Source organism: Cyphomyrmex costatus, unplaced genomic scaffold (assembly GCF_001594065.2).
Source record: "Cyphomyrmex costatus isolate MS0001 unplaced genomic scaffold, Ccosl1.0 scaffold193, whole genome shotgun sequence".
NCBI lineage: Eukaryota > Metazoa > Arthropoda > Insecta > Hymenoptera > Formicidae > Cyphomyrmex > Cyphomyrmex costatus.
Window position 1 is genome coordinate 5,566,411 of NW_017275965.1, and position 15,538 is coordinate 5,581,948.

The 15,538-nt window shown below is 40.9% G+C and overlaps 1 protein-coding gene across 1 annotated transcript in view; it reads left to right on the plus strand.

Moving 5' to 3' along the window:
* Positions 1–15,538, plus strand: part of Shrm (shroom) — a 67,760-nt gene that overhangs the window by 20,596 nt on the left and 31,626 nt on the right. Inside the window, exons 2-8 of the mRNA XM_018538228.1 lie at positions 269–646; positions 1,315–1,627; positions 2,955–3,194; positions 3,317–3,471; positions 3,555–3,956; positions 4,077–4,403; positions 4,502–6,223. Coding sequence (XP_018393730.1) covers positions 269–646; positions 1,315–1,627; positions 2,955–3,194; positions 3,317–3,471; positions 3,555–3,956; positions 4,077–4,403; positions 4,502–6,223 — 3,537 coding nt within the window. The remainder of the gene's footprint in view (positions 1–268; positions 647–1,314; positions 1,628–2,954; positions 3,195–3,316; positions 3,472–3,554; positions 3,957–4,076; positions 4,404–4,501; positions 6,224–15,538) is intronic.

Here is a 15,538-nt window from a genome sequence, read left to right on the forward strand (position 1 = left end):
AGAGAGAGAGAGAGAGAGAGAGAGAGAGAGAGAGAAAGGGAGCATTATGATTTAGTAGTATTACAGAAGATTAAATCCGATTGATAAAATATTCACGTAACATTTAATTTGCATGCACGCGTGCTACCTCATAAATATGTAAAAATGTTGCACTCGATTCTGTTACACTTAATCGCAATCGCTTAATCTACTCTATGTAACCGTCTAATCACAGGATTTTATCTCAGGAGACGTCGAAGCTCACGATTTTAATTTTCTGCTCACTTAGGTGTATCCCGGATGGCGGGGACGTTGGTTACACGATGACGGAGTTGCAACCGTCACCGCCAGGATATCGCGTCCAGGATGAGGCCCCAGGCCCACCTTCCTGTCCCCCGGGGTCCTACAAATACGCGAGCCACGGCCACGGGAGCGAGACTGCCAATTTCAAGAGTGCCACGTCGTATTCTCAGGAAGGCTATGGCCTTAAGCAGAGTCCGCTTCGGTCGGTGGCTCTTAACGAATATTACCGTCGCAGAAACGAAGGGTGGAGGTCCAGCACGGAGAATGATCACGAGGGTGGTAACGGCGGCAAGAAGGCCACCGCGGTTACCAGTTACAACGACAGTCACAAGAAGAATACTCCGGGCTATAAGAACGACTGCGGGTACGTGCTTCCGATTACGTGCGCGCTTTTTTCTCAATGTTGGCTCACGCAATTCTCTTTTTCTGCTTCTTTGCTCTCTCTCTCTCTCTCTCTCTTTCCATCCTCTTCCGACACGAATTATCGCAAGCAATGATTATCCGGTGTATAAAATAAATTATCGATATAAAGCGGTTCAATTCGAGTACTGTAATAATAAGATTACTTGTGTAGGATAATAGGATAAGATTTCCGTCGTAAGATTTATTAAATGCAAATCAGTATATATTTAATCAGAAGGATATGCTCTTTGTTTTTTTTTTTTTTTTACGTGAACGGTATATTGTCGAGAAAATAATAATGAAACGGAACATTGGGGAAATACCCCGATTATCGTACAAGTTACTCGTTGACAGTACCATAAATTATACAGTCCGCACACATCCTGGTAATAAAGTGGTTCAATGACATCGCGCTCAGAAGCACCGCGGTCGAGAGTGCCGTATTACGAGTGATTCATTGGGCGAGGTGCTAATAAACAGACGATTTTGCGTCCATGCGTAATTGTTTCCACGTAGAAAGGACGTTGCGTCACGCGTGCTATTTCTGGCCTCTCCGGTTATCACGGACGTGCAATGTGCAACTGACACTGATTTGAACCGTGACGTTTTCATACTCGTCTGTCCCATTAGGTACAGCGAGAACCTCGGATTCAACAGCTTCACGCTTCCTCTTAACGAGAGAGACGAGGCTTCGCCACCACCGACGCCGCCAGTTAGGGATGCCTCCAGCCTCAAGGGCGTGTGTTACGGTCCGGGACACGAGAAGTATCCTTCGTGGCCAAGCGCGCCAGAACGACAGTCCGACGAGGATATCCACAGCTCGGGACACAGCGGTTCTCATCGCTCCAAGTCCTGGACCGACCACACCAACTATCCGAAGGAGAAGCCGGCCCAGTACACCAGACCACACACGAAGAGGCCCAATCCTGCATTCACACAGCAGGTAACTTGTACAAGCCCTCTTCGTTTTCCGCAAAACGGTCGTTACGTTGCGTCGCTTATACAATCTGAACGTAGACTGTGCATTTGCATAGAGACGTCGTGATTTACTATTAATTGAATGCATAAAAGATATCGCACGCAAGCACACACGATTTCAATTCCCGTTATTTTTCTAGGTTTTACTATTAAATATTAATATCCATTTGCCACGCACTATAAAAAGGATAAGCTTTACATTACTTACAAGAATTAACCGCGATTAATAGGAATAGATAACGTTATATAATATGAATGGATAAATAAAATGGTCTTATTATAGCTTTTAGAAATTAAATTACATTTATTATTAACTTTTATTAAAGATATTTTTAATTTCTGCCATTCACGCGATTTGCATAAGTCCGATTTCTGTACAGAAATCCTTCCTGTTGTAGCTCAGAATTCGCCGTGTCAGCCATTCTCGATTGTCTTGCAGGTTGCAAAATCGAATCTCGTTTACATGACACCAAAGTACCTCGATGGTATAAACAAGTCACGAGGCAACGGAGCTTATCGAAACACTTTCCTCATGCTTTCAAACGAATTACAAAGTTTCACGTCGACACCATCCACGTGTTTAACAATTAAGGGGACTTATCCGGGCGAGCATGCCGTGTTAAGAATCAGGATCACCTCGGGGCAAGACCTTGGTGTATATATTGTGCTGCGCCCTAAAACGGCGTACGCAATTAATCTCTCACACCCGCACCCTCCTTTCTCTCGGTGACATAATCGCCAGCGTGCTACTGGCTTTCTCAGAAGTAGGTCGTGGTATTTTGATGGTCTGACCCGCATCGTACCGTAAATTTCGGTATATACCAGCAGCTCCCAGTATCACGTAAAAAAAAGATTGTGGGTTAAGAAAACAGACAAAAAATGCTGATAGTTAGCCCAAGTTATAATATCTTTTTTATTGATTATCAAGTTTTATTAGATCGGCGCGACTTTTAATTTAGTACGCACGCAATTAGCTCCCTGTTGATCTATTTTAAGATCAAGATCTTTTTATTATTTCTCTTGTCGAGGAAATGCGACAGTGAATAAGATCGTGAGTCATAGAATATCGCAGCTGAAAGCTAATCGTTACTAATAACAGGCGTTATGCACAGGCCAGTGCAAAGATATTTTTCAATTTTCAATTGCATGAATTTATATAAGTATTTTATTAATTATCTCATTTTCTGCGTTACACTTATATTGTGAATGTAAAGTCTGAAACAAAAATTACTTTGGCAAGTGCTACTTTCTAAGCATATTTTCTATTACATTGCAAAAATTGAATATTGCAGTTGAAGACGGTAATGGAGCGTTGCGAGAAGATCCCAGCCGAGACTTACGAGTCACGCAACAGAAGTAGTGTTGAAGAGGAGCCGAGATTGTGGCCGCGTGTGGATCGTGAAGGTAAAGCTTTGGGAGATGCGGAATACGTGGTTCCATCACCACCAGAACGAGAACAGCAGTCTCAGACTTTGAGTCACGTTGATCTGGAAGCTTATGTAAGAAGCTACCAGGACCCTCAGGTACCTCAGGTAAGAAGATTAAATCGAATAATATTTTGAGCCTAAGAATGCAATAAGAAAAAAACATGCAATGTTTAACAGCTGTAGATATGACTTTTTCTTGTTGTCTCATTTCGAATTTATTCATTTAGGTGGACCTCTATCACGAAACTACCTTAACGCAAGCGGGTCTTGAGGAATATACGAGAGTGCAGCATTCTCAACAAGCTAGCTACGCGCAATCCGAAGGATACCATAGTTATGTATCTAGCGTAGATTCTACGACGAACACGCCATTTCTCGATAGGTAAGGTTGTTTTTATACATCATCTTATTAACATCAAATACCATGCGATGTTTTTGTAGTGAGAGATTGCTTTTTGTTATCAGATTAAGGAGAGACAGCGAAGCGGTAGCACAAAGGCCCACGGCGTCTTGGGAAGATACTTCTCGAGAGGGTAGAGACAGCGTAGTGACTACGTCTAGTGGTAGCGCTTCTAGTAGCGAAACTTTAAAATGGCACGGTTCGATGTCGGATGTTAGCGTATCGAGTGGTATGCCTCCTCGCCAAGTAGTATCGGATCGATGGCATCATGGATCTATGTCAGACGTTAGTAGCGTAAACGGAGGGATTATAAAATCTAGCAATGGTTGTCACGAAAAGTGGCAGAGTTCTATGAGTGATGTCAGTACATCTGGAATAGGACCGCCGGCGAAAGCAAGGCACAGCATTGACAAATGGCAATCTTCAATGAACGACCGAAACAAGCAGGGACAAGGTAGGCCTAGCTTGCCAGCGGTGATCGGTCATTGTACGACATCCGCGTCGATAAATGATATCTGCCAAACGTCAACGATTCGAGACAGCAAGTGGCAGGAATCCAACCTCGACGATGATTCACCGAATGATAGATCACAAACGAATCAGTGGGACAATTCGAGCAGACTCGAGAACGACAAGTATGCTCAATCTATGCCGCAAAGCCCTACGCGACAGCAAGCTGGAGCAGCGAGTCCGCAGAATTCTGAAAATTGGAACCCTATACATGGTTCGATGTCTGACGTTAGTCAAACTAATGGAATCCAGTGTAGCAAGCAGCTCATCGCTCACAGTGCTAGAGTACAGACTCCTCAACGACATCATTCGGAAAGCGTACTGTATTTGGACCGTGAACGGAGCAAACGAAAACTTTATCCAATCAGTACAACACAACCGCAAGAATCCACGCAATCTTCAAGGTACATTGACATATATATATTTTTCTACAATTATTATACATCTTTGTAATAATTATGATCATAAACTATAGTATGTGCAACATTTCTTTTCTTTTTAGAATAACCTTAAATTCACCGCCACAACCGCAGCTTTCAGTAGCTGAACGCATTAACGAATTGGAAAAGCAGCAACAACAGCAACAAATGCGTTACACTTATTTGGATCCTGAGAAGCGTCATAGGGTGTCCGATCCTACTTTGAAAGCTATTCAGAAGAAAGCGCTATTATCTTACTATGAAAGACATCATCAAGCGTCTTGGCGATCGGAACCTCAGTTAGCACTAGGTCCTGCGCCAACTTCTCAGAGTCCTCAAAGTCCACCGCCGCAGCCTCCTCCTCGACCGAGACTATCCTCATCCCGAAGAGCCAGTTCAGCATCAGATTATGCCAGCGGAACGTGGAGAGAAAACGTTAGTAGAGCTCAGAATCAAGGAAATGGTGATTTGCCAAGCCCTAAGCATCAACATAGCAACAGTTGCAGTAGTCTCTCCACGGATTTATTAGGTCCTGTGATAGTTGGACCAGCCATATCAATAGACGACTGGGTGCCCGAGAGACCGCCTAAAAAGCCACACCTGAGAAGCGCTTTCAATGAACGCATACCCAGCCCCGACTTGCCACCACCATCGCCGCCGACAGTTACAGAGAGTGAGGTCCACGATTGCGACGATCCATTGCCACCCCCACCACCCGAGCTCAGCGACGATTGTTTCACGGAGCGTAAATCTAACAACATTCACCACCAGACGGAGGAAACGGCAAAGATCAGTCGTGAAAGGTCATGCGAACGACATAAGTCGGAAAGACATTCCATGAAAAGATCGAAACACAACACCAAGAGAGATCACGATAAGCCCACTGGCAAATCATCGCCGAATTCGACGAAAACAGACGTGCAGGAACAGGAACAGCATCAATTCGTGAGATCCGCCGCGGCACTGAAACAAGTGGATTCCGAAATGGTACTGGAGAACGGAGTCTCGGCCGGTTTTGCCACGCACAGGATGGTAGTCACGGGACGTTCCAGTTTGAGATATCCTTCTACTCAAAAACTTATGGTGAATGGGAGGATAGCCCCGACGAGGAGATTATCCGAGGAGCGATCTTTGTCAACCAGACCTCCGGCGCAACTACCTGATCTCATATCGCAAAGATACAGCGATTCCGGGAATCAGAGACCTGCCCCGCAAGTTCCCGTGGAGCCAAGGATAATTCGGCAGGAATCGATGCGAGTTGACGGGACGCGTATCGACGCGTCTGGTTTATTACGAAACGATTCTGGTCAGAGATTAGAATCTTCTTCAGGTCAGAGACCACAGCCTCAAGTGCCTAAAAATGTAGATAAGAATGCTATTGCGAGTCCATCGAGACCGAATTATCTGCCAGTGACAGAGGTCGCGAAGAGTCCGTCCAAATACCTGAAGAGCGGAAATCACAGTTTTTCCATTAGCAGCCCGGTGAAAACGGGATATGAAGCTAGCTCAAAGCTATTCCCCTCGGCGTCAAGCCCACAAAAGTATCATGAACCCCCGAAATATGTTCCTAATCACCATCAACGTCCTAATGACGTGACGCAGAGGACTACGCATGGTTATTACGCACTACCGCCTAAGTACGTTGATATACCTAAACAGAAACCTCAGCCTCAATGTCCGATGGAGAAATTCAGCACGGATTCTCCTAGTTCGCCGCCACCACCTTTAGCACCACGGCAGAATATGTCGGGTAGAAAATCCTTGCCGCCTCCGCCGAGACCCGCACCTCCGCACTCTCACCAAGGGTAAGTTTGATTGTAACAATCTTCTTATACACATATATATACATACTCAACGTCTTTGTCAATTATATCAACTATTATTAAATTATTATTGACTGTCACGGTCAATTAATCAGTTATAAGTAGTTGCGTGATTATGCATAACGGTAATTTCAACTTCGTTATTTTAATTTCTTGAGACCATTAATGGTAACGATCGCCATCAATGGTACCATCAAGGTTCGTTTTTATTGTCAGAACTTGTTAATCTTTGGAGACACGAGCCCATGATTTTTTCCTACGTCGTTCATTCTGTGATTATCAATTATTAAAGGTCTTGAACGGGTTAAAGCTTTTGTTGCTAAAATGGCATCGCGTAATTTAAGATACGGGCACACGCGATCCCGTAATTGTAAAGTAATTGAATGGTAAATAGCCGCCTCCGTTGCTAGATACAGCATCATCATTATAATCCATGTATCCGCAATGTCCCGCCGTACATCGCGCTTATCCCACGATCGATCAATTGAATTAGAGGTAACTGTAAGTACACCTTACTCTGCGTGATCGATACCGGCTTGTGAGACTGATCGACAGATCGTCCGGAAATCCGAAGCACCGTGCAACTGATCTTGAAAATCGCTCTGTGGAGCTTCTCTTATGCGTATCCATCAACGATCACGCACAATCTGGAATCTTTTGTATTGCCAACATAATTTGTGATTTGTTGGCTCGTCTCGCTTCCTTGACATAGATAGGTTCCATATAATTTTCAGTAATTTTCCGTAATTTCTTTCGAATGAGAACAAAACGTATAATCGGCAGAATAGTACATTGAAGTATTATACCAAAGAAAAGAATACACACATATTAATCGCCATATACATATATTTGATGTACAAATTTTATATCGTCAAAATTACATTTATATTTCTAGTATAATTTCTACAACTACTTTACAAACCATTTACGCTTCGTGTTATTCAAGTCATATAAAATCTTGATGTAGAACATTTATAACCGTAAGCGCCATCGCAACGTGAATTATGTCATTCAAACATTTAATAACCACATCTACGTTCTCATAAAACAGAGTTATAAAACGTTGTCTATCACAGGTATGGAAATCGAAGGAAGAGGGCTAACGAGATACCGAACGAAAGAAATGCTGTTTTTGTAAACTCTTTACTGTGTGTGTCGCAAACTCATAAACCCCCAAGGATCGTAATATCCGCTACTGACAGTTCGGCGAACTCGGATTACCCGGGGTTATTAATTATTTTCTCGTTCGTTTGCTCGAGCGAATCGCATACATTACCATGAGATTATCATTGCAAATCTAACGGTACCCGTACCCAGACTGATTTACGAGCGTGTGACTTTCCCTGAATTACGTGCAGCATGACTCTTAAATGACACGGAGACGCGTTACGAGCAATCCTTTCCATACCTTCCAAACGACGTGGAGATATATTGAACGCATAAGATTTACTTGTCGGGCTGTATGTAACCATCAGTTCGCGCGGGATCGGTATGTTGAACCACTGAGAGATCGGTGTCTCATAAAGGAGAGAACCGTGCCACTCTTATGTACAGGGTAAGGTCGCAAACAATATATACGCTTTCGCGAGAATGTAGAAGAGTCACGCTCGTTGAATACGATCGATGTATATATGCGCGAGGATATGTTATTAAATTCCAACGGGTGCGCGACGTCGAACGTATTCTTGAAAGGCGAGAAGTCGGGCAAGGACGATTTCGCGCGGCGCGAATAATGAAATATGAAAAGCAGAACAAGACGTTTCGCGAGTCAACGGAGAAACGATGGTAATGGCGAAGCGCGTTCTGTGACCTCCGGCACCTCTTTATTCATCGATCCATGATTTTTCGGGCCACGAAGCACGAGAGAGACTATTGAGAATCTGAAACGAGATTCGCGCGAAAACGGGGAGACCCTGATGCCGGTAGAAGATGCCGGTAGTAGAAGGTAGAAAAGAGAGTACGAGGTCCGAACAATCGACTAATAATTATTGCATGCCGGACCAAGGTTCTGTCCGGTTTTCCAGTTGGGATACAGGATGTAGGCTCGATCTCACGGGGCGATAACTCTTTTCACCTTTCTTTTGTTTCCTTCTCGCTCTGATTGGGTGACTACCTGCAACGCACCAGCGGTCGACCAACTACTCGATACGCACTCCGGCTAAGATGTTCCAAACCCACGACACGGTTCGGCGAACGGGCGTTTGACTTGCGTCCGACCTTCGACAGGAAGAGGAGATTACCCGGCAGAAGAGTGTCAGAACCGTTGCACACGTTTCTCTCTTTTCTCTTTACTCCGCGCTTTCTTTCTCCTTCCCGCGACCGCGTTAGATATTCGAGAGCGCAACGGTTTGACCTTTCGAATAAACCAACCCATGAGGCAGAAATGTCAGAAAAAAGGTTACCGTGTGCCACCACGGGCGTGTTGGTTTGTTCGTTGGTGCTCGATCATGTTTTCCACAGCATCGATGGTGGAGACGATGAAGTGCGGCGCCTCACGATAAATTAATAATGAACTCTGACAGTGATCTCATATTTATTGTCGACATCTAAACGATGTTAAGCGACACTTAATTGCGCAAATTTTGCATAATGAAAGGTTTCGAAATTGCTGCAATTCGTATAAGTCTAATGCGAAATTGAATGATGAGAAATGTCTTTTTTCACTCGCATCCATAAAATAAATAGGAATGCGTCGTTAATAAAGAAGTATTCTTTTAAATGTGATTCGGATTTATGTAAGAGGCGAACATCCTCTCTTTCTCTCTAACTGATAATCGGAAGTGACAACCCGCAGCATTATCGCTAATCCTTGTTACGTGAAACACGAATCGTTTTCATTTTTCGTCGTGTCGCAGTCGGCATTGCACCTGCGGCGCGATAATTGGCCCTTGAATTCCTGTTCGAGCATTATGGAACGTATATCGCAACGCAATGTTTCCTTTGCTAAACCGATTTAATGTGAAATTATACACGGCAACGAAGAAAAAACGCTAATTTGCATGTCATTTGGTATATTAAAAATCAAGGCGTTTTATATCTAACGATTTAAACGATTTTTTAGTCATTATTAAAATCGTCACGAATAATGGTAATAATCCTGTTACTGTTTTTTTCTCTTCTTTCCTGTCTTGATTCGTAGTTCGTGAAACAGATTTATCTCCACTATTAAATATTTGTAGAAATAAATTATAGTTTATATAAATATAAGAAAAGTATTCATTTTGTTTGCTAAATAATATAGATTATATTCTATCAAAATTTCACTGCTCTTATAAGGATTTAAATATTGTTTCCATTAGGATTGCTAGAGTTCTAAATCCGTCTCACTGCACTATAAATCTTGTTTTACCTCGTTAATTCATGCAACTATATACGCGCAGTAATATCGCAGCAACGGGGTAGTCGACACCGATGATGACAACACGCGGAATATCGCTTACACCGGTTTCTCTTGTCGTCTGTCGACATCTTCCACTATCCTGTATCCGATGATATCAAATAAAACTCATCAAGAAAAAGACGCGTATCATGTGTCGTGGTGGCTCGAGTCGGGTCACTAATATAATGTCTTTCGCCTCAATTAAATACATTTTCACTTGATTCAGAACAAACTGTTATTATTTTTTAGATCTCAAGGGCTAGAAATATATCCTTATGAAAAAACAAATAAAGGTATTAGGACAAGTATAGGTGAAACGTCACACGTTGTCCGTCTTTATCGATTACTCTTATCTACAACCGACAGATATTACCTAGGTGTGGTCGTAAAAATATACACTTGACATTATGTAATATATCATTTCTCGGATATGGAAAGGAAATAAGAGAGTAAAACGGTAAAACTTTGCGTTTATCGAGATAATTACCGCGGGGATGCGATAAGTCGTTTCGTTTCACCAGTTTCGAGCATAAAAGTTGTGAAACTTAATTTTCGCGGACCGCCCGCTGCACCATTTCACCACAGCAGTGGAAAATATTATTGAACTATAATTATGAAATTAGAGTGAATACGCGTTGTATCGCATTATCGACGTACTTGCGTCATTCTGTGAATTCATTTATTATGACGCGTAACTTAACAGCCATTAAACATTAAGCAAACAGTTACTTTAACGTCCTGCATTAACATAAAAGAGGAGCAGGTGCATTAAGACTAAAAACTTTCCACACTTCGTAACATCCTTCTTCGTATACCTACAACGAGACTCGTTTGATGACTAGTTTGGAAACTGGGTTAATGATATGCAATCGTAGCTAATTCCAAGCGCGTTTAGCAGTGATAGTGGTAATACTGGTAGTATTCACATTCATTAAATAGAGCAGGATTTGAAAGGGAAGAGTGGTTTGTCAAGCCTCCAAATATTGAAACATTTGATTTATAAATGTGCATAGACAATCTCGTATAATTTAATACTGAAAGATATTCTATGAAATAAAATAATCACACGCAACGTTACAACATCCATTGCCATGTGCCACATGATTAGTAGATACAATTTAGATGATTAGTAGGTACGATTCAGAAAGTTCTTGTAACTATTAAATATCTCCATTGAAGAAGTGAAACTCTTAGACAATATTTATTCTCATATTTCAGAATGGAACTTTCGCATAACATACAACCAAAATAAACTTTTTTTCTGCATCGGAAATGAATGGACTCTGATAAACATAAGAAGTCACATGTATATGTGTGACTATCGTGTGTATATACATGTAGATTTAATTTTAATCACTCTAATCAATAATGTAATTAGCAAAATGTTGTAAAAGTGATTGGTTTTTCTATAAACAAAGATTGTCACACCTATATAATAGAATAATTACTATAATATAAACATGTGTGTGTGATTAATTCTATATTCTATTCTATATTAAATAACATTTAAACAATACAACAAAATTAAAAATTTAGAGACAGGTTTAGTAAAAAATTAGAGCATTATTAGTTTATTAAATTACAATCAGCCAATGAGATATTCCACATCATAAGTTATTTTGTTCTAAAATTATTTATTTTTTATACAAAATCTAACATGAAGTAAAAAATTTTACATATTTAAATATTTTAAAATATAAAAAACGTCACAAAATAATTCGAGGATAACATAAATTATAAAAATATGTAATTACTTAAAATCGCTGATTCATACGGATGAAGTTTATTATGCTCGACTTCGATAAGCTACCAAGCACATCGTCCTGTTTGTGACTTACAACTATCCACCGGGAAACGATCGCACCGAGGAAATGTAAGTGCAACGACGACGTGACAGAGACAAGAGGCAAACGAAATAACCAGCGAAGACAATAGCCAGCGACTCGAGACCGGACGACACCGGACACGAAGTCACGGGACCGTCTCGAGGAACGGTATCTTCTCGACGACAGTCTACCTTACGATTAAATGATTAACACAAATTGTTCGCAAGTTTACGAGTAGTTTTTGCACAATAAGAGTTATATACAATTCGTATACTCGCGGCCATAACAAAAGAAAATTAATTGTTAAAAAAAGAAGAATTTAATTGCACACACACACACACTGAAATTAATATTTCCATGTGTGTCTCTACTGTGTTTATCTCATATCTCAAAGTAATATATTAAATTATATTTTAGAATCAAACATCCTCAATTATGATGCAGCGAAAAAATATGTCAGTGTAAATATTTGTACGAATTACATTTTCATATATTCTCTGATAACATTCTTATTAATATATTGATAAACATTGTTACATAATTTCCAACTGTACATTATAAAATCTAGCGTCTCAGAGGAGTGAAATAACGGAAGATTTTTATATTGATCGTGAGATAAAATTGCGCAACGTAAAAATTTCCAGAAGCGAGAAAGTCCAATTTGTGTTAAATTGTCCGGCATTAGATTTTAACCGAACCGTGTACCGTTAGAACACGTGTCAGAGCGCAGTACAAGACGGACAGGTCGAATTCTGTCAAATTCCACCGAGTTTTATTATCCGGATGTTTATTTCCTACGTTCCCAAGCAACCATCAGACACACATTATCAGCACGCGGTTTAGAAAACGACCTAGCCCACTTGCACCTGGGCAAACACGTAACTCTCGACTCGTCACGCAACTTTTCCACGTCGAGAATCTTTTATCCTTGGTATATTTCATTTCAAATTGGCTCTCTCCAATCAATTAAGCGTGCCCAACAACCCGATAGAAAAGATGCTGCCAGTTTCCTCCTCACTGTCATAAATATTAACATACGACCTGATCGCCATCGTCTGGCGACGTACACTTTCCCCTAATCTTCGATTTTATCCCCTAATCTTCGATTACAGATACTTTATTCACGGTCATCAACGAATTAACATCAACGAATTAACAGTTGTGTAATAGCATGTTTCAGATTGGAAGTGAAAGTATTTTCATCCTTTTATTTTGTTTTCACGTTGCTAATGCAATTAATGAGAGAGTTAACTTAAAAAACAAAAACGTATTAAAAGAAGGGCATATATTTATTTCATTTCAAAGATAAAATCGAGAAACCAAAAAATAATTGTAAGCAAATATGAAACATTAACGTCAACTTTTACAAAAGAGTCAGATTTTTGAAGATCTTGCTAAAGATATTTGCTTCATTTTTCCCATTTCTATTTTCGCCCATATTAGAGGAATTCTAAACCACTGCATACATTGGCGCATTGTGCTTGATTATCGCGGTTCGACCATGATTTCGCAGATGGAATTTCCACTGCGGACGCACGTATAACGTCAGATGTCAGCCACATGAGGCAAATCTCAGGCGACTTTATTATTACGGCGGGTGGTCTCGAGACATCAGCAGCCGACTGCAACGGCAACGGCGGAAGATGCATTATGCTCGCACGTGCTTCTGAAGGTTTACTAGACGATCGCCGAGCCTTCACGTGCGGCCGACGCGCAATGCCGTGTTCTACAATAAGAGCTCCGTGTGCTCGTATAAAGTCTCCATGGCACGGCGTGTTCGTGGTTCCTACCGTAAACCGAACGGCCCGTAAAAACAGCCGATCCGGCGATGAACCATCCGACGTGAACGACCGTGCCAAGCGAGCTGCATACTTCCTGTACTTCTTCGAGTCGAGTCAGTGGCCACACGCGACTCAGCCAAGAGCGAAGCACCGATTGCTCGGTTGACGCCTGGGTCGTCTGAGAGGTCGCTGACATTTGCTAAGATAACCGCGGCTGCTCCCGCACCTGCAGGAAGACTCGATGTAGACGCAGCAAACCGCAGATAGGGGCCCCGCCGCGGATCCTCTTCTTGTATAAAGGCAAATAAAACAGAGACGCTTGCAGATACAGTGACCGTCGTCAGGGAAGTTATAAATAGGCGATGTGTGGGCGCCCAGTTTGCTCTGGATATTTCGCGGCTCGATATTTATCCAAAGTGGAAGATACCGAGCAGATATCTCGAGATATAAAAATTATAAGTCACGACGGTTTATGAGAGATCAGGAAAATAATCACCCAGCAACCTACTTTTATCCAGGCGCAATCGATCCCGTTTATTTAATACACCCGATAAGGCGATGACGTATCCTAACACAAATTCCTTTTACGATCGAACGAGAGCGTAACTGTGAAAGGCAATAAAATCCGTGTAGCAATCGACGCCGCATGCGTACGGGTGAATCCAGAAAACTGAGATACGTATTCTGTCTCTAATAAAATTTCGAACTAAAATCATAAATCATAGACCTCGATATCATCGATATCGTCGAACGATATCTCACATAGAAGTTAATAAAATGGTCGAAATCAAGAGCGGCGCTTTGAAAGCTAGCGGAACGTTAAATTTATCGAACAACGTTATCAAGCAACGAAAGGGAATGCTATCAAAGTAACGAATGAGATAGTCAGGCGCTCCGTTATTTTATGATTGTTTATTCACGCGTGCAGTGATGAAAAACGGAGATTTTTAAACGTATGAACGCGTTTGATTCAAGAAGAATAATCAACTTGGCGCGAAACGATCCAGGGTCAAGCGTCGACCGGAATAGCGGACGACGCGCACATCGCGTGTACATATATCGGAAGCATCACCAATCACCAGAATAGCGAATGACATCAGCGGTAGATGTGCTTGTGTGAACATACAGCTAGTATACTTACGTGTTCCGTTGCAAATTTGATCACTATGTTGAACTGACGCGATTATACAATACGAAGACTTGATCTAAAAAGCATATTATAATCATTGCTCTGTATAAGAAACACGTCAAATTCCTTCAACGATAATTAATATAAAGCATGCTCTATGGATGAATATAAAATATTTTTTCTACATGTAGATTTTTTAATATATTCATTACTTTGCAATCAGGATTCTTTGAAATTTTTGGCATAATTTCTTTTTTATGTCGAGTCGTTATCTTTCTCGAAGAATAAAAGTCTTCTCTTGATTAAACATACAAAATGTATTTACTTTCCTTTGAAGAAACAATCTGGCTTAGAAGGAACGAAACATTTTTTTGAATTTTTCCTTTCGGTTAAATTAAAGGCTGCAACCAACGTCTTCCTTTACATCTTGTTTTTATCTTCATATAACATAAAAACTAATAAACATTTAGCTATACTAAAATTTCTAGGTGCTGTATTATAGATACTGCCTGTACTAAACTTTTAAAAAATAGATCACATTTTTCACACTCTGAAACACTCGGAACGAAATTTCGTAAAATTACGCGAGCATGCAGTTTAGTTTTTCAGCTTCTTGCACCATTTTATGCGCACCGCGACCGGCTATATTTTAACTTCTCAATAAAGTGTGTTATAATAATACGTATAAATAAAGAATAAATCTTGCTGAAACTCATTTTCAATGAATAATTTTCGTCGTGATATATAGAGTAAAATGAGCATATTAGAAAGAACACATATTGTATATTCATTAAAATATCTGTAATGTAATGTTGTATCACAAAATTTGCATTTGACATGATATGCCAGATATAGCACTGTTACATATTAATAATGTTAATTAATCCAGTTCTGCGAACTAGATCAAAACTAAAACTAAATCAATATCTGAAGGAAGTGACAAACACGTTCACATACATTCCGTAATCCACTCGCTTAATCTAAATATTACCTAAGTATACACTTAGCGGACTTAACTAATCGCCTGGCCGCGCAAAGAGGCGTTAAAAATCGTTTTCTTACCGCAAAGTACGGCACGAGTATCTATTAGTGGTCGATTCGCGAAACACGGGCTTTCCCTGAGCATAGCTTCGGCTATTATGATAAGAAAAGTACCTATCTACGAAGAGCTTACTGTTGTCC